The 26,544-nt window shown below is 49.0% G+C and overlaps 8 protein-coding genes across 8 annotated transcripts; 3 read left to right on the top strand and 5 right to left on the bottom strand.

The window, feature by feature from the left end:
* Positions 1-2: 2 nt before the first annotated feature.
* On the top strand, positions 3-2,330 carry LHYA1_G004932 (uncharacterized protein; the record flags this gene model as incomplete). Its single annotated transcript, XM_031149884.1, has 1 exon — positions 3-2,330. The coding sequence occupies one exon, from the start codon at positions 3-5 to the stop codon at positions 2,328-2,330; it is 2,328 nt and encodes a 775-aa protein (XP_031005039.1).
* Positions 2,331-2,570: 240 nt separating this feature from the next.
* Positions 2,571-3,473, bottom strand: cel1 (Cellulose-growth-specific protein; the record flags this gene model as incomplete). Its single annotated transcript, XM_031149883.1, has 2 exons — positions 2,571-2,598; positions 2,752-3,473. The coding sequence occupies 2 exons, from the start codon at positions 3,471-3,473 to the stop codon at positions 2,571-2,573; spliced, it is 750 nt and encodes a 249-aa protein (XP_031005038.1).
* A 1,816-nt stretch (positions 3,474-5,289) lies between these two features.
* On the bottom strand, positions 5,290-6,264 carry LHYA1_G004930 (uncharacterized protein; the record flags this gene model as incomplete). The annotated part of the gene is made up of 1 exon (XM_031149882.1): positions 5,290-6,264. The coding sequence occupies one exon, from the start codon at positions 6,262-6,264 to the stop codon at positions 5,290-5,292; it is 975 nt and encodes a 324-aa protein (XP_031005037.1).
* Positions 6,265-11,212: 4,948 nt separating this feature from the next.
* Positions 11,213-15,805, bottom strand: apsB (Anucleate primary sterigmata protein B; the record flags this gene model as incomplete). The annotated part of the gene is made up of 2 exons (XM_031149881.1): positions 11,213-12,364; positions 12,413-15,805. 2 exons carry the CDS (start codon positions 15,803-15,805, stop codon positions 11,213-11,215), a joined length of 4,545 nt encoding a protein of 1,514 aa, XP_031005012.1.
* A 2,122-nt stretch (positions 15,806-17,927) lies between these two features.
* LHYA1_G004928 (uncharacterized protein) lies at positions 17,928-18,373 on the top strand (the record flags this gene model as incomplete). Its single annotated transcript, XM_031149880.1, has 3 exons — positions 17,928-18,120; positions 18,175-18,274; positions 18,343-18,373. 3 exons carry the CDS (start codon positions 17,928-17,930, stop codon positions 18,371-18,373), a joined length of 324 nt encoding a protein of 107 aa, XP_031005013.1.
* A 732-nt stretch (positions 18,374-19,105) lies between these two features.
* LHYA1_G004927 (uncharacterized protein) lies at positions 19,106-19,919 on the bottom strand (the record flags this gene model as incomplete). Its single annotated transcript, XM_031149879.1, has 3 exons — positions 19,106-19,206; positions 19,331-19,605; positions 19,738-19,919. 3 exons carry the CDS (start codon positions 19,917-19,919, stop codon positions 19,106-19,108), a joined length of 558 nt encoding a protein of 185 aa, XP_031005017.1.
* A 1,408-nt stretch (positions 19,920-21,327) lies between these two features.
* On the bottom strand, positions 21,328-22,428 carry aga-1 (Arginase; the record flags this gene model as incomplete). The annotated part of the gene is made up of 3 exons (XM_031149878.1): positions 21,328-21,643; positions 21,690-22,273; positions 22,342-22,428. The coding sequence occupies 3 exons, from the start codon at positions 22,426-22,428 to the stop codon at positions 21,328-21,330; spliced, it is 987 nt and encodes a 328-aa protein (XP_031005018.1).
* Positions 22,429-23,622: 1,194 nt separating this feature from the next.
* AIM9_1 (Altered inheritance of mitochondria protein, mitochondrial) lies at positions 23,623-25,769 on the top strand (the record flags this gene model as incomplete). Its single annotated transcript, XM_031149877.1, has 6 exons — positions 23,623-23,750; positions 23,840-24,254; positions 24,318-24,529; positions 24,585-24,763; positions 24,822-25,419; positions 25,478-25,769. 6 exons carry the CDS (start codon positions 23,623-23,625, stop codon positions 25,767-25,769), a joined length of 1,824 nt encoding a protein of 607 aa, XP_031005019.1.
* Between the last annotated feature and the right edge of the window lie 775 nt (positions 25,770-26,544).

Here is a 26,544-nt window from a genome sequence, read left to right as displayed (position 1 = left end):
CAATGGCCGACCTCGAAAACGACTCGACAATCATTGTCGACGACGAACAACCTCTAGCAGTCCGCAGAAAAAGACGAAGCAGCACAAGACTAAGTCTCAATACACAATCGGCATCGAATCCTCAAAACAGAGGAAAGCTACAAGTAGTCCTTGGAAATTTCACTCCGCCAGCAACCCCCAAACGAGCAAAGAAACGCGTCCGCTTCTCTGATCCAGGACCAATTCTCCTCGATTCCGAATCAGAATCAGCATCAGCTTCAGGCCTCACTCCATTTATTCGACGGACATCTCTCTCCACTCCTGCCTCGAAACGCCGGCACTCTACACCAGCCGTGCTGTCAAATCGATCCGAATACAATGCAGCTCCAATCTCGGGAACACTGCAATTCGCACCTCTGCGACAAGTGCTCGAAGGGAGGGTGAAGAGGAGGTTGAGACGGAACAGACTAAGCGAAGAAATAAACACCATTGAGTGGGATAAGAAAAAGGAAGAAAAGAAGCGGAGAACGGAGGTTGGAAGGCTCAGAGAGGAATTAGCAGCCAAGGATTTCGAGGTTCAGAGCATCAGAGATGAACTGGATATTGCAAGCCAGCTCGAGGGAGAGTCTGGAATCTCGGCCACTTCGAACTCGACTCAAAGCACCAAGATCCAAGAGCTGGAACAAGTGATAGTCGACCTAAAAGCTGAGCTTCAACGGAAAGACAGCGAGCCCGCGGAAGATACGGACTGGACAATGGCAGCCCAAGATCCTTTCGACTTTGACGATGATGATAATATGATAACGAACTATGATGATGACTTCCATGACAATACTGAGATGGAAACGACCCCGACACGATTAAATACCTCATTCCCATCACCCCCATCCACAATGCCGTCCACGCCTTGCAAATCGGTGTCCTCCGGCATCCAAGCATGCCTTCCTATTCCCGACCCAGAGAAAGATGCTCTCAAAATCCAACTTGAATCGCTGAACTCCGAGGTGTCGAAACTTACTTCCACCATCGCTTTCAAGGACGACAATCAATCGCGTCTCACTGAGAAGCTTTCCCAATTCATCCCCATTGACGAGTCCCATGATCACACTTCTATTGACGTCGCACTAGACAGTGTGCTCACCCAGCTAGCCATCGCTCAATCTCACGCGTTGGAGAAAGAGAACGCATTCTCTGCTCTTACAGTTGAGATCACCGGTCTAGGCTTTTCCTCATCTGGCCCCGAAGAGACACTCGAGCTTATTGCAACGCAATTCCGGCAAGCACGGCTGGATCTCGAGTACCTCACTCCAGGTGAAGTCGTTGAAGGCTTTGAGAATGACAAGTTGCTTGATATGCTTGTATCACGAACCAAAGTCTTGCTTGAGAAGGTAAAGGTCCAGGACGCTAGCATTGACGAATATCATTCTCAAGAAATATCTCTCAGACAGCAACTCAACACTCGTGTCAATGTCACGGATGGTCTGCAGAAGGAGCTGTACCTCGCGAACACTGTTGTTGGGGCCCTGAGAGAAGAAATGGAGGAGAAAGAAGTCAGCAACCAGAGACTGCAGTCAGCTTTGGAAGGGTACCGAGCAGAAGTGACAGGATTAGAGAATCTAATCGAACGAGTGGAGAAGGAAGGACGGAATAACGAGGCCCAATTCAGAGGCCAAGTGAACGACATGCAAGAGAAACTCCAGCACGAGATCCTCAAGCATGACACAACGCGTGCTTGCGAAGAAGGAAAAGACATGATAATCATGGAACTCGAACGCCGCCTCACCGCCGCCCTAGAATCAGCATCCGCCGTCCAAAGCCAGCTCTCCGCCCTCTCGACCACCAAAGACACTGAGATCTCCAATAGAGATTCCATGATCGAGCAACTCCAGAGCTCTGGCCTAGAGCGTGAGAGAGAACACGGCGACGCTCTTGCTCTTCGTGACGCCCGAGTATCCGAGCTACGAGAGGAAGTCGAACGGGTTAACAACGCGCTAAAGACTGCCCATGCTACCATTCTCGAGCTCAGAAACCAGAATAGGGAATTGAACGCTCAAGTCTCGGGCGAGAAGACCCGCGGATTGTTAGTCGTGCAGGCTATGCGCGATCAATTGACCCGTGCCTTGGAAACTGGGCTGGGGTATGTCAATGGAGATGTTTCTGTGCAAGGGCCTGAGCCTTCTTGTGAGAGTAGTAGTCCTGTCGCTGAAGAATCCTCTCGGTCGGTGGTCAGAAGCGGGGGATTCTTCGATGGAGAGTTGGCGAGGAAGAGTGGCAAGAAGCGGAGACGGTATGATAGTGGCTTGGGGTTCTTGGAGGAGGAAGGGGATGAGGAAATGGTGGTTGATGTTTGAGGAATCGATAATGTGTGTGGATTAACTAACGTCTCTCATTTGTTTTGCACACATGGGTGGTAGTCATTGTTTGTAATGTACATTGGATGTATGGGGTATGATTGAACGGTCTTTACGAGTAAACTATATCAAATAATTGCATCCAAGCCTACATCTAGAGCTTTAGTACGATTCAGAGAGCGTGCCATTGAATGCTTCATGTTTCCATTCATTTGAATTTGAGAATGGGAATGCACTCCACTACCCTCCTACCTGCTTAATTCCAAGCCTATATACATAAAGTGTCGTGTCGACGTCCTAATACACACAAAGTCATTCATTCCATCACCATCTTCACCATCTCCACCATCTCCCCAGCCTCAACCACCCCCCTCGTCCTCCGCCCACAAAATCGCAAACTCCCCACGTCCCTCCATCTCACCCAGTCCAAACAGCCGGACCCGGAACCGTATAATTCGTAACCCCCGGCTGACTATAAACATCAATATCAACCTCCGGATCACTCATCAGATAAACGCCCGGAATAGCAGCCAGGTACGCCGCTCCCGGCACCCCAGTCCCAGTGCCCGTCACGACCAACTGCGCGCACTCCGGGTACCATTGCGGGGCATTGCTCGTATGCATGGCGATAGTCTCGTGGCGCAGGAGATAGTTCCCCGCCTTCAAACTCGCGGGGATGATCGAGGTCCAGGTGCTGTTCTGCGCAACCATTTTCCCGGATCCCCAGAGGCCTGTGGGAAGATCCCCGGAAAGCAGACCCGCTTGGTCGATTTTAAACCAGACGTCTCCGCTCGGGGTGAAGGTCTTGCAATCCCCATCGCAGGAGGCCATCCAGGTTACCATGGGGCCTATGGTGTGGGGCCAGGGGTCGTTCCAGTACGCGATGATGGTGGAGCCTGCTGCGACGGTGGCGGTGAGGTTTGCGGCCGTGCCGACGGCGTTGCAGGCCATGGTGCTCAGCGTTGGGTCGGTGATGGGGTTGTAGGAGTCCCATTCGCGCTGGATGGTTGATTGGCCGGTCGGGCTGTTGTAGGGAACGAAGCCGGCGTAGGTTGTTCCGGCGATGTTGTAGGAGAGGACGCCGCCGTGGGCGGAGGCTGTGGCTGTGAGGGCTGAGAGGAGAGAGGGAGTGCTGAGCTTCATGATGGAGGTTGATGTTTGTTTTGTTGGTGGGTTGGTGAGGATAATTCAGCAGCTTACTAGCAGAAAGGGGGAAATCTGATCTTGGTGGGGGAAAAGGATATCATATAGTCTTTGCCAACAGACACCCTTAGACATCCAGTCTTCGGGATCATGGCGAGATGCTCCCGGATATTGGTACCCTAGCCCTAGAGATTTATTGTACACGTTACTACTCGGCTTTATATTCAAGCTTTGTGGCGCCTGCGCTCCACGATGGTACGCTGTAGATCGCAATTTATACTGTGGAAGCATGGAATAGTATATTAAAGATACCCCGTAGCGGGGCGAGAACTCATATTCATTAAACCGGAGTAATTAATTAAGCTCCAGTCAAAAGCGAAGCGGGGACGCCGCATGACACATATGGATTGCTGGTGTTGCAGCTTAATCAATATAGCTGGCTATATGCTATATAGAAAACGAAACGTGGGCCGCCGGAAAATATGCAAAAATGAAAATGTTTACAGTAAGTCGTAGCTTGTGTAACGAATAACACTCCGGGAAACAAGGATATGCATTCGATCAAAAACAAATCAAATCAAATCAAATCATCACAGAAGCTTAAAACTAGCGCATAAGAGATTCTCCTGGTAATAAACTATTTATTGAATGAATGACAGCAAGCAGTTTTTAGTTTGTGGAGAAGAGGAAGAAGTCCGGATAAATATGGACTTATTGGTATTAAGCTTTGGCAATTCCTTGCTTGCCGATTCGGAGGGGGAAGCTCCGCTACTACAGTGGATAGGCCCCAATGACATAACAGCTGACAGTGGAAAAGAAATGTTCTGGCGAATAAGCACGTGGAAGTTGAGAAGAGCAAAATGCATGGCATCAATAGATGAAACCCGATAATACATACACAGCGTTACGCTACCGCAACACAGAAACAGAACCAATTTGTGTGACATCAATCTTTGTAGTCTAGGTGTTTACCAGATGAATCCAGGTTTCTGCACAGCTGACACCGTATATGTACTGCTCTTCTGGCTTGGCGGCAGAGTACATTTCGGCACTTGAGGGTTTCCTGGTTTTTCAACTCACGGTCATTATCGTTCGTGATTTTGTTCGGTGTAAGACACATGTGACATTCCCAGGCTGCGATTTCAAGGGTGGTGTAGGACCGTGGTGGTGGTGCCTGGTTCTCAGTACGTTTGAAGCAAGAGAAGACCATGGCGAACGTGGTGTGCTAGGTACTGCTTATTTATTATTGTGAAATCGGAAGAAATAACTTTGAAAAGGAAGCCAGGCCGTTCTTATAGGACATGAATATAATTGCAAGCAAAATGTCTGGAGACTAGTTAGTAATTGTGAGCCATACACGAGTTGAGTCCTGCTATGTCTTACTGTTATTGTCCAAGTGTTTGTTGCACTTACGCATGGTCGACTGCTAAGTCCTGACTAGATATGTGACTGGATAATGATGAAAGATGCACAGATTTGCTTGTATCTATTAGGACGTGGAAAAAACCACGTTGAATAGGCCTGGTAGGCGAGGAGTCAAGAGGGAAATGCTCAATGTCTTATATCGAGCGCAAGAATGAAAGTCGAGAAGAACGAGTATTGCCTTTAGGTCTAGAACAAGATAATGGCAGTACAACGCACCAGTTACTTAGCCTCAAAGACTAAACTGGAAGAGACCCTTTGCGCTGTTGGTGGAAAGATAATTTGGCAGCGAGAGCACCGAATCATATATCTGGCAACCCCTTCAATGCACCTTTCTATACACTCCTAAAGAGAACGGTTCGTATAAGCTACCAACCTAGAAGTGCCTTTGAAATCAAGCTGGTAATCTTCCACAGCTTGGTATTTCAAGTCCTGCAGGAAGAGCGCATCCCATAATTGTGATATATGGTGGATCATAGTTTTGGAACTTGGCCTGTTCCCGTTGGAAGTATCTCTCCATCTTGGTCTCGATGAAGTACCTATACCAAGAATTGCGAGACACGGGAGTGAAAGGTCCCGTACTGGCAGATGTAAATGCCCACCGACGAATGACTGGTTCATCGAATGGGTCGCCCTCATAAGGTTCAAAAGCATGATCCTTAATATTCCAAGAACTCTCGATATCGATCTCATCGTCAATCAAGACAATGAGAAGCTTCAAGTTGGGAAAGAGTTGCCGCACGACGCTTTCCACGTAGTCCCCCGCGCGGAAGAAAAGCTCGCGATTGATGGCAAGAGCTTCAAGGTTCTTAAAGCAGTCCCTCTTTGCACTATATCGTCCATCACTGAAATTGCTTCCTGGATAACTCCATGCGCAGACATCATATTCGCACCACATGTGTGGAACGTATCGGCCTTCCTCATCCCATCGCTTTGCCTTTAGATGCAATATATCGTAGTCGCACCTTATCCAGGGTGGATTTGGTGTTGGCTCATCGAGCTCTTGATGTTTTTGGTAAACTTTCAAGGCTTCATTGCGGGACTCAACACAGGTGGAGAAGAGGGGCGGCGGGTTCTTGATCCTGTAGTGCCATCGATCGGCAAAGTAGCTGTATCCAGTATTCAGAGACTCGTGCTGCCAGCAGGGTACTTTTTCCATGTCAACAATACGCGGTACAGAGATTGCATAGTGCCATATCTTGTGTCGAAGCTCAACAGGGAGGCTCCGAAAGAGAGTGAACTCGCGGGTGGCCGGCGTCTCTGATGAATACGATGCAATTGATACGTTGTGAAGAAGTGTTTCAGGAGGATCATGGTGTGAATCTAAGCTTGGAGGAGGTTGGCTTTGGCCGAGAACGAGAGTAGCCATTTTGATGATAGACAGTGTGGTGTACGATGGAATAAGCTTCGATTTCAGCGAGGAAAGGAGCTAGGTGAGGGAAGATGGATCACGTGACTAACTATTTATACAAGAGCCTAGTCAAGTGATTGCATGGCTTTTTAATACCTATTTTTGGCCAAAAAAATGCTTCCAATCCACCTAAGCTTTCTACCTAGGTATCTGTGATAAAAGATGGTGTCTCGTGTTAGAATTCCCTAGCGCTCCTAACAACACAAATGCCTCGCAGATCGAAGTGTACCCGGGAGGTAATAAACTGGCAATACCCTCCTCTCTCTCCCAAAAACAGCGAGTGAACTGGTCCTCGTAAAAGAAGCTTGAGAAGGTTATTTCATGGGGAATCACAATATGATCGACGCCCCTGATATTTGCAGAGCGGAGCTCAACCTGTGGGCTAAAGACATCCGGAAAAAGATGAGCGCAAATGTAACGGATGCTTAGAATGAGTCTATGTCTGTCTCTGGTTGCGCATTTCCACAATTTCCGAAACTCCCCATCGAACTTCGCCTTCTCATTTGGCCATACTGCCTGCGCGTGCCAAGAATTGTTGAACTAGGAAGATGTTTCAACACCCGTCCTAATACGATTTACTCACAGCCGTTGGAGGATAGGAACAGGCATTGGCCTTCTTTATTGCACACATGCGCCGAATCTCGCAGCGAAATCAATTCCTTTCATGAAGGAAACGATGCAGGAACCGAATGTTATATCAAATGGTCTTCCGAGAATACCGCCCCGTATGTCACACATGCTTGGTATTTAGGAAATCTTGTCCGATATGACTATGATATTAAACATATCAGGAATATGGATTTCACAGAGGATGTTGCTGTATATGCGAGGCCTGGCTTCCCGCGGGTAGACCCCATGGATATCGATACCACCAGGTGGGAAGGTCGACCTGCCATGTTCGAGCACGCCAGACTTTTGAGTGTCAGCCGCGAGACATTGGCATCATCAATTGACGAATATTCGTCTGTCATTTGGCATTTCTTCCCTAATTTGTTGTTACTAGTAGTACTGATTAACGATAATATTGATTTCGACGAAATCGCCTCCTTGGATCTAGACAGAGAGAGTTCCGACCCAGAAACCTATGATCCCAACATCCAATACACTGTCTGCGAGATGAACGAACTTCATGACGAATCGCGATCTCTATTTGCGCAGCCTTATACAGGGCTCTTTTCTGAGCCTGTTAGTAATACTGGATATACGAAATGAATTTAGCATGAAGTGAGCATGAAGCTTTCGGCGGAAGAGCAATGGCATGACGATTAAGTTGCGTCAGAGGTCGCGGTCAGAGGTGCCGAAATCATCACCCAAGTTCCTTCCGCAGCTCCATCGCGCAGTTCCTTGAATGCCAGTCAAGATAACTCAGTAGCCTTCTCGGCCTCTATGGTGCTTTGACCAAACACCAGAGAAACACCAGAGAAACACCACGCTCCCACTCAGCAGCTCTCAGACTTTGGTATGGATGCAGATTCGCGCCAGGGGAAATGGGAATGGAATGCTCCTGGGGAACATATCAAACGGTTGAAGAACTGAGAATCAGATAGACGTAAACTATATGATCAATCTCCCAATGTTTTTGATTGGGCTTCTGAAGTACATAGACCCGGCGGACATGCACCAAGGAAATGAAAATGATATCCCGTAGGCAGGGCGCTTCATTTACATCTACACTTGTCTGCAATCATCGATCTCGGAATTGCCGTCTAATCCATTAAGCGAGTGAGAAAAGGGGTCAGAGTACTATACTCGTACAGTACAGTTCCATTTCATTCCATTCCACGATTTTATTTCTAATATATCTAGGAATACCTAGACAGAGCACTCACTACTGTATCGATAGATAGATGGATAAATGAATAAACATGCACTCAGCCTAAATTCAGCGCCCGACTAAACTACCGCGATACAAGCCCCTCATCGTTATCGCTCCCTATCATCGTATCTTCGTCTCCACCAGTACTGGTGTCAGGATCAGGACTATGTTTTGCCACAGCGATGGGCCCGGAGCTTGAGATGAACTTTTTGCGGACTGCTGTTTCGATCAGGGGGTCTGAAGAGGCGCGTCTCTTGAGTGTCCGTGTCTGTGTTTGCGCCTGGCCCTGAGTACCGCTCGGTCCAGCCACAGCAGAGGTGCTACTCCCTGCGATCCCCGCCTCTGCCTGCATACCCATAACAGTCGCCTTTCCAAGCCATCCCAGATCACTGCTCGTGCACGCCGGGCCGCCATCGACTTCCTCCTGCGCCAACACCTGCATGACACGCATAACGGCGTCCCGTTGCTCGCCCTCGGCGCCCTCCTTACTCGCAGCAGGCAACGTCCCATCCTTGACCCAGATGCCAACGACAAGCCCAACCAACGTCTTGAATTCCCGCACCTGCCTTGCGCTCCCCCCTGTCGCGGTAGTCTGCTCGAGCTTCAAGAACTCCCGCGCTGCGATCTGCCGGTCCCGCTCCCCCGCGCTCCCTCTGTACCCGGCCTGCTTCAGCGCCCAGGCCGGCAGGTTCCGCTGTATGGCGATGACCGGGAAGGGCGTCCGCAGGTTCTGGTATATGAGCAGGCTTGTGGCCCAATCATTGACATCGTGCTGTCTGAGAGCCGAATTGAGGATCTTCTGATGCTCGTTGCGGAGCTTGAAATATTCCGCGTTCTTCTCATGCAGCTTGCTTCGTTCCTCGGCGCGGACGTTGCGCTGCGAGATGGCGATTGCGTTGGCGCGGATGCGCCGCTCTTGCTCCCCTTGCCATTTCGCGAGCTCGCTGGCGCCAGGCCCGGGAGCTGCTGGTTCCGGGGCGTGGGCATGGCTCCGGCTGATCCAGCGCGCGTAGTCGTCGCCGTAGAGGTGCTTTCGCACTCCTCCCTTTTCGCTGCTCGTGCCGTACAGCTGTGGGAAGGCGATGACTTTGCTACCCAGAGCCGCGACCTGCACGTCCCAAAACGCAGACTGCTGTAGGTCTTGCAGCAACTGGAATTGGATGGGCCAGGTTTCTGCTATGGCGCCTTTCTGGAAGCGCTCGGGGAAGCGAAAGCGTTGCGGGGGCTTGTTGGCCGTTTTTCCGTCGTCGAACCATAGCCAACTGGGCCAGGTGACGCGCACCTGTGCGTTATATGGCAGTATGGGATCTAGGTTGGCAGCATCGGTAGGTAGTCCACCAACTGCTCCGCCGAAGACCTAGGGCATGATGAGCTGTGTATACGTAGATGGGCTAGATGAGATGTCATCAAACCGAAACTTCCCAAGATCTTCCCAGTTCTGTTATAGCCTCGTCTTCGAAGAACTGTGGCAATATCAGCATTTAGAATAGGGATTCTACATTGCAAGATATCTAACTTACAGGCTCGACGCCAATATTATCAAGCTCTGGTCTGACTGATCGAATGTACCAGGAGGAAGCGTGCTTTATCGCGGGTAAGTGTCAAACATCTCAAGGCCCAAAGAGAATGAATGTATACATACCATAGTTTCATGAACCAGCTAGCTATCCTGTTAGCATCAGATGTATCTTGCAATTGCAACAGGCAAGCCTCACAGTCTTGGCACAAGCGAATGTTTGGATAAGTCGTTCGGAAGCAGAAAGATTGGAAAGCAGCAGAGGTTCAAGCTGCCAGATACACAGATAAATCTCACTCGAATGATAAGTGATGTTCTTGTTCTCGCCTGCCTTGAAACACGGTACATGAAAGCCATGCAGAACACTAGCCTCCTTCTTTTCCCCCGAGAAGCCAAGGTTTATATGAACGAGAGGTCGAATAGATGCTGTTCCATCTCCTGCGCCATCGTCGTCCCAGTCCCAGTCCACTGTTGCAATACACTCCGTCTCCAAAACGTCGCTGGGCCAGCTAGTCTCTGCTTGCCCGTAAGATCCGGTTCATCCTGCATAGTCGCCTCATCGATCGGGATCCTCTCTCCTTCAAAAAGCGCATCCAGCCTAAGGTAGACCAACCCGTCAGCCACAGCCACAGCCATCTGCAGAGGAATACAATAAACAAAACCCCTCCCCTCCTCCCCTCCTCCCTTCCCCTCGTACTCACCAAGGCCACAAATGCACATTCCCCACAATCCTTGTCGCCAACCTCAACACAGGCAGCAGCACATCCCAGACCCTCTGATTCCCCGCCTCCTACCTCCCCAGCCCACCACCTCCAACAACCTGCCCCGGATCCCTCGCCAGCGTCTCCGCCCACCATTTGCGGCAGTACAGCGGATGGATAGGCCCGGCCAGATCACTCGGTTTCGCATGCGCTGTTACCCAACACCCGCTATCCTGCAGCTCGTTGACGATGAAGTTGTTGAGTCTCTCGCGCTGCGACAGCGACTGCATGTAGGCTGCGTGGCCCTCCTGCTCCGTCAGCGGCCGTTTGGAAGTACCCGGTGATGGGATGCGGTTGAGCGGTTGCGGTTGTGCTGAAGCTGAAGCCGAGAGCGACTGTGTCGCCGGAGACGCCATACTTGTGACGACTTGTCTGTGAGCTGGTATTGTTTGAGTTCATCGAGTGCCCGAGTCAAAAACAATCTGCTATAACACAATGATGAAGCGCGACCAGTGCTCGCGAAGAATGCACATTCCGCGTGTGTAGGTAATGAGTTGACATTGCAAAGCAGACTCGTCTTGGATAAGATACCATAGTGAAACGTGAACTGTCGAAAACCTTTGGCAGGCTACTTGCCTGATTGACGAAATATAAATTGATGCTTTCAATGTAGGTAGGCACGAATAAACTCGATTCGTGACCGAGTTGTGATTCGAAAGGAAAGGCCCCGGAGCAAACGTATGTAACACCATGCCTGAACCCACGAGCAACGATATAGTACACCACCCCATACGAAGCGCCGTCGCCCGAGAACCATGTCATCCCCAACCAAAACTCCCTAATATAACATACAATAACAAAATTATACAATCGTCACCTTCCCATTTCCATTCCCGACCTCCTCCCCAATTCAGTCTCCAGATCCCGAATCCGTTTCTCAGCCTGCTTCGCCTGCTCGTCCGCATCCTTTAGCCTCTGCATCGCCCCGTCCCGATCACCTAGTCTGCCCTCCCGCTCCGCCTTGAGCTTGCTCGTCATCTCATGCAAGCGTAACTGCCAAACTTTATTGTCATCCGATGCCGATGGCGTGGGCATGGGCGCCAACCTGCTACAGGTCCCGCTGCTGGTGCCACTTCTGCGATCAATAGTCTCAACGGCAGAAGAAGAGCTAGCGCGAGTCATCGTCGAGTTACGACTCGTCTTCTCCAAGCCTTTGGTGCGTGGGCCTGTAGGGATCGAGGGGCTTGGGCTCTGGTGATTAAAGACATTGGATCGGACATCATACTGTGCTCGGAGATGGGAGAGTTCAGTCTTCAGCGCACGGTTACTGTCCCTCAGCTTGTGAATTTCCGCTTTCCCATCCCCAGGCACGGTAGGAATACCGCTACGCGACATTGTCTCTAGACGATCCAGACGCTTAGTCCGGATTTCTAGGTTTTCCTCAAGGGTCTGGTATTCCTTCCAGAGGGTTTTCTCTACATTGTGGATGCGTGTTTTGAAGTCACCCATCATTGTTTCGATTGTCTTGACTGCTGCGTAAAGATTCTTGGCGAACCCAGGAAGCATGGCAGTGATTGATTCGAGGGATGGGAGAGCACGGCCATTAATGAGGCTGTTATTGTGAGTCCATTCGGGGCCACACAAAGTACTGAGCTTATCCCACATTTTCAGCAAGATTACGCCTCGTTCCGTCATTTGATCTCGCAATTGGTTCTCTAGGTTAGAAATCTTCTTAAGATTGTTGTTGCGGATAGACTCAAGTTCCGAAACGCGGATTTCTTGCTGAGTGAGGGTACGAGACGTGTGGTGAGTGGTCTTCTGGTATGTTTCAAACTGGTGTGCGACATTGCGATGAGCTTGACGTTCTCTCTCGGCGATATCAGCCAGCCGGCGTAATTCGAGAGCCTGGGTTTCGAGTTGCTCATCTTTATTGGTGATTGAACGGTCTTTGTCGTTAAGAATTCGTTTGAGATTATCGACGTCCCTTACCGTTTCATTCAGCGTCGACGTGAGTTTATTGACTGACTGCAGAAATATTAGCATTGATACGGAATGATTTGACGAATTACGTACGCCAACCAGGCTAGACTTGGTCCCGTGAAGATCACCAAGTGCCTGTCTGAGACCAGTCTCAAGCTCCAAGACCTTTTGTGCATTGCTAGCGGCGTCTCCAGCAGCATCGTGCAACTTCGTCTTAAATCTCTGAACCTCGTCTCTGAGGCCATTGTTCTCACGGTTGAATCTCTCAAACTGTTTCTCTACCTCTGATTGTTTCTTGCCAGCAAGGATCTCGCGCTGATGACGTTCATTCTTCATCCGCTGCTCAAGCTCAGCAACACGTTCTCTCTCGTCACGCAAATTCTGCTCGTATTTCCTTATGCCAGCTTCGAGGTCGCCGATCTTGATCTTATCGCCGTCTTGTTCCTCCCTAAGGAAAGCAATCTCACTCTGACTCGATTCGCGCTGAACGGTCAGGTGGTTGATTTTGTCGTTAGATTCCTGGAGGCTTTTCTCCATCTGCTCGAGCTCCCGAGTTGCGTCTTCTAGATCTCGTTCTAGATCGTCGATTCGCCTTGACTTGTTCTCATCGCTATCTTCCAATCTAACAACGCTATCACTCATCTCCCGCATTTCATTCTGCAAGGCCGCAAAATTCTCCGTCGAATCAGCCAAGTCGTTCTGAAGACGCTCAATCTCAGATTGAGCTGCCTCGGTCTCAGCAGCGTAACTATCGAGCTCTTCTTGAGCCTCTTTGCGAAGGGATTCAAAAAGGTGCTCGGCTTCATCTTGTCCTTGAAGTGCTTCGTCGCGCTCAGCTTGCATTTCGAGAAGCTCACTCTCAGCAACTTCGAGAGCATTCTGCATTTCATTTGCAAGATCCTCAGCCTGCTTCTTCTGTTCGACAGCCAGCTCAAAGTCTTCCATGCATGATTCAAGTTCGCGTTGAAGATCTTGATTTTGGATTTTGAGGCCATTAATCCGGTCTCGAAGTTCGGCATTTTTGTTCTCGAGATCTTCCCTTTCCAAATCATCTAGATTGGTTTGTCTTGTCATATTACTGGCTCGTGATAGTGGTCGCTGATGAGTTCGTGACGCCGATCTTTCAAGAATAACGCTATCTGGGGCAACGGAACCTCCCCTGCGATGAGCGAGCTTCAGGTCCTCAATCTCCTGGTAAAGACGCTCTTTCTCGCGATTCCGCGATGTAAGCATTGAAGTCTGCGCGCTAACTTCACGCTTTAATTCGCCATTCTCGTGCCTCAACTGATCACAGTCTTTTCTCAGTTCCTCAACCAAGGTGCTGGCAGCACTGAGATTGCGGTCCTCTATGGAGTCTGATATCTCCGACCGCGGTCTTGATGTGGAGCCTGCGCGTTTCTTCGTGATGTTGTAAACGTTGGTGGTGTGACTGAGTCCAGCAACAGAAGACGCTGTCTCGCTCTTTAGGCGGTACAATTCTTCGCGAAGCTTCTTGTTGTCTTCATCTACCTGCTCCCGATGTGCAGTCTCTTGCTCTAAGAGATCCTTCCAAACATCCATCTCTTCCCGTGCTTCGAGATTTCCACGCCGTTCACCCATATTCCGTACCACTTCGGCAAGATTTCTTTTCTCATTCTCTCGAGCCAAACCATCTTTTCGCAGCTTCTCTATCTCCGTGACATATTCCTCGACCCGTTCTCGGAGATAGAAAAGTTCTTCTTCTCGCTCCTGAGCACCTTCTTGATCAAACCATCGCGGGCTTGGTTGGTCACCAGCCGAGGTCCCGGAGACAGCTGTACTCGGCCTCTCTTCGTCAGCCTTGAGTTGCTTCTCGAGCTCTTTCACTTTCCGCTTCAAAGCTTTGTTATCTCGTTGCATAACAGCAAGACCAGTTTTGAGCTCAACATTTTCAGATATCATTTCCTTGACACCTTCCTCTGAAAGTTTGTCCAGGCGGTCGCTAAGGAACATAACCTTGAGCTTCAAATCAAAGTTTTCCTTCGAAAGCCTCTCAATGGTACTGCTTTGTTCCTTCAGAGTAAGATTCTTCCCATTACGCCCGAGCGTTGACACAGCAAACCCTGATCGCTTAGGCGACGATACACCGCTCTTACTACGATATTCCTTTGCCAGGGATTCCGGAACCTGAACATTACGCACATGTCGCGCAATAATGGTATCTGTAGGTGCAGCCATGGATCTATTCGTGCTCGTGGCTCGGGGAGTCTCCGGAGGGGAAAGATCTTGGCCGCTTATTCGTTCACGATTTTGCTCCTCTTCCGTCAGCGTGGCAAGGCTCGCGTCTAGTACGCGACCTGAAGATTCACCAGAGAAATCCTCAATTCCCGAAGCCATGCTGCCCAAGCTTATAGATCGGGACAGTGCCATGCTGGCCGAACGAGAAAACCCAGCCGCGGGTACAGCTCCGCCGGATTGAAGTGCATAGTCGGCACCAAGGGTCATATCACTTCCGTCCTGGGATTCTTGATTTGTAGCAATTGACGAGACGGAGGAATGATGACTTGCATGTCTACTTCGAAGGAATTTGGGTCGTTTTCCAGACAACTTCCGATTCATCAATGCCGCTCCTGGTGTACTTCCAGCATCAATATTGAGACTCTGGCTTGACAAGCGCTCACGGAGGGATGGTCGAGAGTCTGTAGAATCAAGTAATGAATTGTCTTTTGTCGGTGTTGTCTCAGTATCACCACCGCCCTCGTTCTCCGAAAAGTCCTGCAAACTCAAACCGCTAGTATCTCCCTCTCCCTCTCCCTCTTCCCCTTCCCCTCCCACGCCTGCCATTGATATTGCTCGTGATACCGTTCTAGCTGCAGCAGCGGCCGTAGGAGAAGATGACATTGTTTCAAGGGACGAGGTGGTATTTCCGACATCCATTGTAGTTTCTTGCGAATTTGAGTCTCTGCTGGTTAGACCTGGGGTCTTGTATGCATTATCGGGTGTGGGAGGCGACGAGGATATATTGCCATCTGAATATATAGGATTTCTGCCAGAGGTATTGCCTCTCGAAGGGATTTTTGGTGGTTCTGGTTTTCGCGCCCCGTCGAAAAGATATGTATCGTCCCATCCTTTGCTGTCCTGGAAACCAATGGTCTCTGGAGCAGCTACAAAGCTAGACTCTATATCATTCAAATGCCTATGCAATTCTCTCTCGTCCAACGTATCCGGGTGCGCATCGCTTCCGTTTCCACTCCCGCTCTGGTTGTGATAATATAAGAAACTGCTGTCGGTTGGCGGGGGTAGGGAGGGGAGGGTTGTAGGATCGAGGGGCGGGACTCGATTGTTCTCTTGATGTGCCAGCGCATTCGCAAATATAGAATCGTCAAAGGTTTCCTTGTCTGGCGACAAATCATCTATGTCGTCGAAGCTAAAGCCACCGGGGACTTTGCGCGAATCCTTGCGGGCAGTTTGAGGTCGCGTGGTATCGGGGATGGTAATCGATAGGTTGTGATGCCCTTCCTCCGCCATCTTGAGTATGTGTGTTCAACGCGTGGCATTCGTATTCAAGGAAAAGACTTTTTGAAGTAGAAAGTCTCGGGGCGTGTGAAAGAATTCCTTTTCGAGAGAACGCGCTTGGTCCTAGGGAGTGTGTGAATAGGAGGGCGCGTCGTGCTTGAGCGGTTCACAGCGTCAACAGGCCTGCAGATAAAGTGTGAGTGAGCTGGACATGATGGCGAAAGCAATGAAGCGAGTGTCTTGGTGTTGATAAGTGTTATGGGTTGCGTCGATAGAGTCAGAGTAGGATCGTGGTACTCTGCTTGTTGTTTTGGAGCGCTGCATCAGAATGTTGACCGGGTGAAATCTAATGCCGCTTTAGCGACAGTGGTCACGTGCTTTGATCTAATATCTACCCAAGGTACTCTTTGTTTCTATTGCTGTTACATTGACAGTAGATCTTCAAAAGGTTGGTACAAGCCTATCACAGTATAGTAATACACCTATGGTGTGTTTTCAAGTCAAAGCTACCGAGTACCAGTGCTTTATGTTACGCCGCATGGCGAGACTTCTAGCGAACAATAAACACTTCACTTTCATACACTTCGCAAGCGTCTTACATCTTTTACTACAAGCTCATTACTCCCTGGGCTTCCTTCACAGTATTCACCAAACGTTCACGCAACAAAGTGGCAAGATTTTCAACAGAGCAGCTCTATGGCGGTCACAATCTACGTCTTCAGCTGGGCTAAGGATAAGAGTTATCTAACAGGTTTCACTTCATTTTGGAAGCGCTGTACCAGAAGCTGGTCCTGATGGATCCGATCGCGCTCGGAACAGGGCCATCCTAATGTACTATATGAGTCTCAATCCCAGGTGTAAGAGAGGAAGAGTGAGACGGAATACTTGATGTACTGAGGTATAAAGAGGAACTGCACTTGCACCTCGCAAACCAACTTGCCTTTTGAGACGATGCGACGAATGGAGGGGCCTTTATCTGTGCTGCCTCTATCGAACTCGCCCGGTTTCCCCATTAGACTTGCTTGGAATGATATCTTGACTCGTTCTATGGTTGATGAACTCAAGAGGATTCTTGCGATTGTTCGGTTCTGCTTCGACAGGTATGTTATCCATTTCATCCAAGAACACTTGACAAACGCATTCGCACTTCTCAAGATAAAGGTGACCATGAGAGAAATCTCTCCCCACGACGATGTTAGCCTGCCGATGGTTAAAACCCATCACGTGGTGTTCTTGATCCACACAGATCCGACCGACGTACCAAGCGCTGAGATCTCGCACAAGATCTACAGGCCCGAGATGGAGGGATCTTTACCCGTGGCCATGCCATGTTCTAGAAATGATAAGAGTAGTACTGTACAGTAGGAGAGCAAACAAGGAGCCACAGAGTGGAAAGAGAAGAGAAAGCGCGGACTGCACCTACATCTGCATCTGCATCTGCATCTGCATTATACTCGTAATCCTACAGATGATGAAGATACTGTATCAGAAAAGACACCAGGTAGAACCCCTCTACCCTACCCACCTTCCTGCGCCTCAAACGTCCAGCTCAAACATACATGAATTGCCAAGGCTCATGCTATCTATCGACTCGACTACGACCCCTCCTCACCTGACCATTCCGTGCAGTATCACTCTTCAAAACAACACAGCATGAACGACAATCACCCATAACATTGTATTTCTACATATAAAACAATTCGAGTCAAGTACACCGAGTATATCCTGTTTTACTTGTCTTGTATCCCTTCTCTTTCCAACGAATGTAGGTCGATGGATGGCGGGGTGTCCTTCTCGCCAAGCGACCATGACGTAGGGAGGGGAGGGCAAGAACAAGAGCCAGCCCAGCTACCACCCCACTACGCGTAACACCACGCCTCGGCCCCATGACGCAACTAAACCTGTTCCGTTCCACTGGATACCTGCCCTACCTACTCTACCTTATGCACTAGAGCTGTCCTAGGTAGAGTTGACCCATCCATCTATATATATCAAGCCTTGGACCCTTGATCTACCCGTCCTCTTCATAAATACATCCAAATACACAATCAAATCCATATCCACATCCACATATCACCTTCAAGTAACAACCAAACCAAACCAACCCAACCCAACCTAACCCAAACAAGCAATCATGGATTTCGTAAACAAAGCCAAGAACGCCATCAGCTCCGGAGGAAACAACTCGGCCACCACCCAACAGCCTGCAACAGGCCAGACGGGAAATGCTGGAACCGAGGATTATGGTGATAAGGGTATGTTCCTCTCCCTCTCCCTCTCCCAATCCATTGCCATAACTTCCTTCACTCCACTTTCACCACCCTCACGTGAGAACACATCAAAAAGCAGACCCAACATCAAGCTAACGTCTCCTCAACCAGGACTTGATTTCGTCGAGAAGAAATCCGGCCACACGATCGGTCGCGATACCAATGAGAAGATCACGGATGGTGCAAGGGGCTTGTACGAGAAAGCTACTGGGTATGTTTCTCCCGCCCACATCCCACCAACAAACAAACACATCACTAACTAACACCACCTCGCCACAGCTCACAAGTCAACCCCAAGTACTCCAACTAGAGACCCCCCCTCCTCATCTCCTCTTCAATCCTCGGTCCGCAGGTATCCATCCACAGGGAGCTCCGAAATAGCTATTTCCGCTCACGAAGAGTTGTCTTTCTTTCCTTTTCCTCTGCCCGGCTCAGTCAGCTATTAGGGATGGATGGAGCGGTGTGCAATAGGAAGGGTGTAGATTAGATAGCTTCCCAATGAACTTGATCCATCCATTCATGTATTACCTATCGCATACCAGAACTCATGCATAAGTAAAACAACCCAACAAACGGGACACGTGAAAGTGACGAGTGAGGGAAATCATTCGGGCTAAATGTGCTTTGAAATATAGATAGGTAGAAAGATAGATAGATAGATATACATGTACGCACTTCTTCGAAATGGCCGCCTCGCTCAACTCGCTATGCCATGCTATGCCATGTCTCATGTACAATAAAACAACCGACCGACCACCCAACTAAACTCTGACACGTCATGCCATATTATGCCATATCAACAATGCAATGTCCCATCCTAAACGCCATGCATCCATCCATTCTTCATATAATATACCCATTCCTTTCCATCCCATCATATCCCGTCCAATCCAATCCACATATCTCATATAATTCTTTCATTCTCTCATTCTCCGCCCGCCTGCCAGCCCGAGCGTCCGTCGTACTCCGATTCCAATTGCGACTTCGAATTGTACCGAGTGTGTATATACAGTATGCACTACGCACTACGCGCTAGGATGCGTTATAGATCGTCTCGGTAGACTTGATATGCCATGATCATCATCCAGAGCAGGAAGACGCAGCCGACGAGTTGGAAAGCCCATGCTGCGGTCCAAGACTGACCTATTGTGAGACGTTAGAAATAGATCCATCAAATCACACATCCTCTGAAATCCCCTCCCTCGTAGCAGAGGAAGAAAAGAGCAAAGGACGTAAGAATATAGATGGAGGGGAAGAATAAACTTACAAATACTCTTCTGTTCCAACCAAGCCAACGTCTCCGTATTCGCCCCATGCTGCACATTCCCATTGACATAGATATTACAATTGCTATTCACGCTCCCGCTCGGCCCCCACAGTTGCACGCTGATGACAATCAGGCCCACGATCCACAGCACGAATAAGATAAAAGAGCCCATGATCACGATCCCAGGCAGCAGCTGCCGTTGCGAGATGAGGTAGAGGAGAAGTAGGATGAAGACTATGCTGAGTGCTGAGACGGCGATCCAGTAGGGGAAGTACCTGTGTGGGAGAGGGGTCAGCGAGTCTATTCCAAGAACAAATAAAGGAACACGTAAACCCTTATTCCATCCGCATAGCAGACAGACCATGCAATTGTATCAAAAGAGAGGGGCAGAGGAAAGGCGAACAAACCAAGGAACTCCAACATGCAACTGTCCCTGCACGCCCAAGAAATTCGCAAAAACACCCAGGATCGTACAGCTGCCTACCAACATGATCAGCAGCCAGAAATTCAGCTGCAGAGGCGGCCATCGGTACTTGGTGCGTACGCGCTGGAGCACTACTTCGGAGAAGGTCGAGGCGCTGGATACCATTGTTGCGATTGTGAGCCGGAGGCGAGGCGAGGCGAGGCGAGTTTATTGAGTAGATGTGCGCTGAGCGACAAAGTGCAGAAGAAGAGGTATGTAGCTGGTTGTGTTGTATCGTGATGCAATGTCGAGTTACTGTAACGGGGTCGAGTTCCGGATACCCTCGTGCCCTCTCTCGCACCGCACTGTACTATGCGTGCGACACTCCACACAAGAGAGTTACTCGTAAGACAAGTAGGTAAGTAACCTCTGTGTTTGTTCGTTCGTTCGATCCTTCAATCGAGTCTTGTGCTGCTTCCGTATATTCAGAAATCGAACCGAATCGAATCGAGGACCGGTATCGTGTTATCGTTCGTCGCACCTGTAGGTATCCTCTGTATACCCTTCCTCCGTACTGTATCGCAATTCTTGTTATTTCCCCTTCCTGCTCTTCCTTAAATACGTAGCAGCCCAGCCTCTCTACACGCCGAATCCCAAGCGTCCACGTCTCTCTCCCTCTCTTTCTCCTCTCCTCTTCTTCACCGTTCGTCGGTGGATATCGATGTTGTTTCGTTCGTTGGCGGATACAGTAATGCTGTGTTGTCCCACCCACTGTGGACTGGACTGGGCAGCTATCTTATCGATCGCCGTGCCGAGCCGAGGTGCCTGGCTTGCCTTCCCTTGCACAAAATACCAACTCGATCGAGAAGCTTCAGATTCAAAGTAATACAGTGAGTTGATTGAGTAACTTGAGCAAGTGAACGAATGCTGAGAAAGAATGAATACCCGTAGCGATTGTGTTATGCTGTGTTATGTTGCAATGTGATGTGAGGTGATGCACTCGGAGGATAAATAAAACTGGGCGGGGAGTGACGCATGTATGCTTGTTTTTCTCGCGAGGTTGGGGAGGAGACCCGACCACCCGCTAGGGAGGATGCGATTGCGATAATGTTGGTGGCGGGGAGGATTGACTACGATAAAATAGGCGGATTCGTCCCTAAGTCGCATTGAAATGACCTCGGTATTTATATAGCTGAATATTAATAATTGCTTCTGAGAAGTTTATGAAATAAAAGATTATAACTCTATTTAATATACATAGTCTTAGTTTACTTGGATTTTGAATTATTGCTAACATGAAAGATGAAAACTCGTCCACGTAGAGACTGATTACCTTTCCGAGTACTCCGTACCTGGCCCTGGGTCTAGGTAGGTACACGTACGTACAACATCACCGAACGCGAGATGGAGACTAATTATAGATTCTATGTTCATTAATGAGGCGGGTACTACAGTAATGATATATATATCTAATGGATGTCTAGGATTATTTCATACAAGAATCAATCTCTACCTAAGTATGTCCTGTAATGATATGCCTGCCATGCGTCCCAAGACCCTCAATATGTAAGTCCAGTCCGTCTTCACATGTAATCTACAACAACGACTCTCCCAGTGCACATCTTACCAACGAACATCCAGCCCTAACCGTCTCCTGAGCACCGAGATCATTAATTCCCGGGTCCAGCGTAGGATTGACCTCTACCAGATCCATAGCTACCAGACATCCTGTCTCATGAACGCACTCGGCAATGAAATCTCCTTCTCGAAGTGTAAGACCACCTCGGACTGGCGTGCCAGTGCTAGGAGCCCATAGAGGATCAAGAGCATCAACGTCGAATGAGAGGTGGATAGGTGTATCGTTTCCGATATGTCCTAAAGCCATCTCCATGACTTTGCCAATGCCGTGTCTACTCATAATCAGTTCCATCCAACTCAAAACAGTGCAAGACATACCTGTCAATATCATGCATACTAAACGCCTTGATGCCATTCTCCCTCAGAATAATCTTCTCGCCCCTATCCACATCCCTAAGCCCAATGTAAACCAACTTGCTCAAACTGATCTGATTCTCCTCCTTGATCCACCCAAACACATCTTCCCGGTCCTCTTTCGCGAGGCCAGACAAGAAGGCAACAGGCATACCGTGAACATTCCCACTCCCACTCGTCTCAGGCGTATTGATATCGCAATGCGCATCCACCCAAATAACCGCCATCTCCCTCCCCAATCTCTCCTTGATTGCCTTTGCAGTCCCCGCAATCGTGCCGATAGCAATACTATGATCGCCTCCCAGCGTCAGCACGCATCGGCCTTCTTTGGCATGCGTGTATACTTGTTCGCATATCTTGCGCGTGACGGCCGACACGGCGAGTGGGTTCTTCATGCCGCGCACATCGGGGTCAGAGCTGGGGATCAGGTCTTTGTACGAGTGCACGGTGTCGTCGTGGTGGAGGTTGTAACCTAATTCGGTGTGCAGCTGCGTGAGGAGACCGCTGGAGATGAGGGCTGAGGGCGCGGCATCGACACCGGGTTTGCACTGTGTTGTGTTTGTTAGAGGTGCAATGGAGGGGTAGTGGAGGGGTAGATGATGGAGGGGAGGCTTACTTGGCCGCCTGAGAAACCGACGGCGACGACACCGAGCTGGTCGCCCTTGGAGAGGAACTTTGGTTGAATCATTGACGTGGTTGTCATGGTGGGCGAGGTGGGAGGCTGTGAGTGCTTTATGGTGTTCTCTTTATTTGTGGGATTGCGACTTGGCTGTTGTGGGGGATGATGATGATGGTGGGACAGATATTATGCGCGGGGTTAAGATGTTCGACATGAGGCTATTGACTTGCACGAAAATCTCAAAAAGGGAGGAGCGATCTCGTTGTCTTATGTCAGACAGATAATGTGTGTGTGGCCTTTGTTCCGCGTTGCTGCGGCATAGTGCGCTGCTAGGTAAGAAGAGATTTTCTCGTCTGGAGCGTTTTCCCTTAAAGTTGAATATACGCGATGCGACAACATCCTCATGATCCCTAAAAGCAGGAAGACCCGTGGTGCAGTAATCCGGTGTCAAACTCGACATGGGCAACAAAATGGCGGATAAGATGAAAGCCAATCATGGTGGGATTTGTAACAGCTTCATGATAGCAATAATAACGAGCCGGAGAGGGGGTGGGAGGAGGAAAAGGGAAGGAGGATGTTCACGATGTTGATTGAGATGGCCATTTGGAGAGTCTGAAGGACAAGAGTCAAGAGATGCGAGAGGCAGCAATGATTAATATTGCGATACAAGGTAGTAACCGGTGCTCCAGATCGGATGCATAATTCAAACAGAGGCAGCGAACCAATTTTATATAGTGTGCATTCATGAAGAAGATCTGATGTTGTCTGTCATACGTACGAGTTGCGGGGTGAGGAGTGAAGCTGAAGAGAAATGAAGATCATGCATGGCATGGTATAGTCACGTGTGGTATTTCTCCGAGCCAAAGTGAACAGAGTTTGGATCTGGTGTATGAAAGGTTAGGATGGGCTTTAGCATGTCTAATTCTCCATTCCATAACAATCTCTACCAAGATCCGACGTGATCTCAATCAGAGAAGTACAGTAAGGTCTATGCTGCTTGCCAGGGAACCTTTCCATATCACGATAATAATAGGCCTAGGCAAAAGTCCAACTGTTCTACAGAGGTAGATGTGTAATACTTGCCCGATCCGGTTGCGCATTATACATCAGGAAAATAGGGGAGTCCTGATCAGGGACGAACGACTCTTGAGTCAACAAGCTGAGGACTGCGGCCGGGTTTTCTCAGAACCCTATCTCCGTGCCTTGCAGCATATCTTGAGATCGAGCTGTTTAGGTAAATCGATCGGTACCTACGGAGTAGACTTGCGGTACGGCAAGATGAACACCAACAGAGGAGAACTCGCTCAAGGCGCTCTACTTCCACACATACAAAGTTTCGCCGCGACGCAACCCGTTCGTCGGGCTCTTGCAGCGAAGGAGCAAGCCGTCAATCAGCGATTCCCAGTGTAGCAGCGTCCTTTCAAGTCCTCATCCAACTGGATCACCTAGCCCAGATGCCTCACCTTACTCGCATTCTTTATCGACCCCAACTTAGGTCCGTCGTGGCTCAAGCATTAATCTACAAAGGCTGTCTTCCGGTACAAATTCTACCTTGCTTCGGTTCTAGCAAGTCCAGTATCCGCCACAATCTGTCACGGACAATATCCACCAATTCAACCTCGCCATATGAGCACTTCTTCCACTACACGAGTGGCCGCTGGCTATGGGATGAAGAGAGCCAGAAACGTGAACGATTCCGCGTTTTCAATGTGCAAGAGCTCCAGCGTATCGCAGCCGAAAGCGTCGGAGCGCAATCATGCGTATCCATAACTAAACTCGCTGAAGGAGGATACAACAAGGTGTTCCGCCTGGTTATGGACAACGGTTCTGTTGCGATTGCCCGTATTCCGAATCCAAATGCTGGGCCTGCCTGTAGGACGACTGCTTCTGAAGTTGCAACCATGGATTTTGTAAGACGTCTCTATGATCAAATGTCGCAAAAGGATATTGACTAATTTTGTACCTTCGTCTAGGCTAGAACCGTACTAAATATCCCCGTTCCAAAGGTTTTCGCTTGGAGTGCAACAGCAAACAATCCAGTAGAAGCCGAGTATATTATAATGGAGGAGGCACCAGGGACACATCTAGAGGACGTCTGGGACGACAAAAAAGTTTCGGATAAAGCGAATATCGTCAAGGGCTTAGTCGAAATAGAGAAGAAGCTGCTCTCGGTGTCTTTCACGCGGTTTGTGTTTTGTGGGACAAAGTGGTATCACAGACTGGCACTAATCGCAGACTAGGTATGGCAATATTTACTTCGCCAGCGATTCATTTCCAGGGTGTGAAGCAGCTAAGGTTGTAGGCGATATTTCTGCAGACTTGAAAAGAGTTGTGGAAGAGCGTTTTACCATCGGACCAGTTGTTGACAGAGATTTTTGGAACGGAAAGCGGGCGTCGATGGCCATTGACCGAGGTCCTTGTAAGATCAACCCGTTTGCATTTAAATATGACTATAGTATCCTAATGCCAATATGTAGGGGAAAGCCCACAGGATTATCTGACAGCGATAGCTAATCGGGAGATTGCTTGGATAAGTAGCTTTGCTCTTCCAAAACCGCCAAAAGATATATTTCTTGCATCTGAAGCTCAGAATTCGCCCAGTCACCACATTTCACTCTACAAAATGTTCTTACATGTTATACCATACCTTCTGCCCCAAAACAAGAAGCTTTCCCCCCCCACCCTTTGGCATTGGGATATTCATTCCGCAAACCTCTTTGTGGAAGGCAATCGAATTACTAGCCTCATTGACTGGCAAGATACATGGGTTGGCCCTCTATTCCTTCAATTTCGGCATCCAAAGCTCGTGGATTATGACGGCGAGGTGTTGCTAAAGCTTCCAGAGAATTATGAGAGCCTTGAAGAGGGCGAGGCAAAAGCTCGCACGAGAAAGCAAGTTGAAAAGTCTATTGTCCTGTACACTTACGAAACGGAAACCGATAAAAATAATCCATTGCTCAGCGAGATTCTCCGTCTACATCATGGTCGAACAAGGAGAGAAACAGTACAGTTTGCTGCGAACACCTGGGATGGAGACATTATACCTTTTCGGCAATGCCTTATTCGAATCGAACGGTTCGTTCACTCCTCGTTCTATGATGTTTAGAATACTACTAACGTGCATAATACACAGGCATTGGGACGAATTAGGCTTCGATACTCCCTGTCCAATACATTTCACAGAAGAGGAACTGCAGGCTCATTATAGAGACGGTGAGGGTTGGAACGAACGAGCAGATTTTTGGGATTCATTAGCCGGGCTCGTTGGTCGCGATGGATGGACTTCCAATGAGACATACGACCAGGCACTTGAGATGTTCGCTGAGCTCAGGGAGGAAGGATTGAAGAATCTTACTGGAAAAGAGCGGGTGGATTTTGAGGCGCAGACGAGATGGGCTGAAAGAAAGGTTAGTTCAGTTTGTTAAAATATGAAGGTTCGAGCAAATGTGGGCTCCCTAAACTTAGTTTTTTTGTGCTTTTGCGCCAGGTTCTACTTTGAATAAGTCATTTTCGAACCTTATTCCTTACAACTCACCCCGAATTATGGCTCCATCAACGCCTCCACCCCCCGAATTCCCAACATGCAAAAGGAGATGAGATTGCAACAAACCACAAGGAAGCAACACGCCAACTTGACTAGTTCGGAAAGGTGCCCATTTGCGCACCAATGAACCATCACAAGCTTGGACAAAGTACGATTAGAAAGGTCCTCCCTCAGCTATCTAACTCCAGAACGACACAAAGGAATGAGTCGCAATTGGTGTTCAGGCGTGCAGCTGTAATTCGCTGGCCGCAAGCGCGACCCGTCTACGGCGGTTAAGTATTGTTAAAATTCCAAATTAGTGCTTACTCTTTCTATTTCTATTTAGCGCTGATAGGCTTAACGGGCACACTAAAACCCCATGTTTGTTTAAAATTTTAACAATACTTAACCGCTGAAGTAGGGTACGGAGCCAAGGTGACAGTTGCAGCCTGAGGCTAGAAAACCAACTTGATGAGGCTGCGAGGAAACAAGCCGCAGGACCTGGTGATGTAGCTTTCGATCAAATAGCCTTATTGACCGGTCTAGGATGTGCCCGTAACAGCAACTAATTTATAACGTTTGAGATGATCTTCGAGCTGGCGGTTATAACCAGAGGTTGGCAACGAATATATTTCAGGATTTGGTATTGAGACGGAAGATTCTGGGGCCACGGAGGG

Source organism: Lachnellula hyalina, assembly GCF_007821495.1.
Source record: "Lachnellula hyalina strain CBS 185.66 chromosome Unknown contig00074, whole genome shotgun sequence".
NCBI lineage: Eukaryota > Fungi > Ascomycota > Leotiomycetes > Helotiales > Lachnaceae > Lachnellula > Lachnellula hyalina.
Note: the sequence above shows the minus strand (reverse complement) of the source record. Positions and strands in the feature narration are given on the sequence as shown.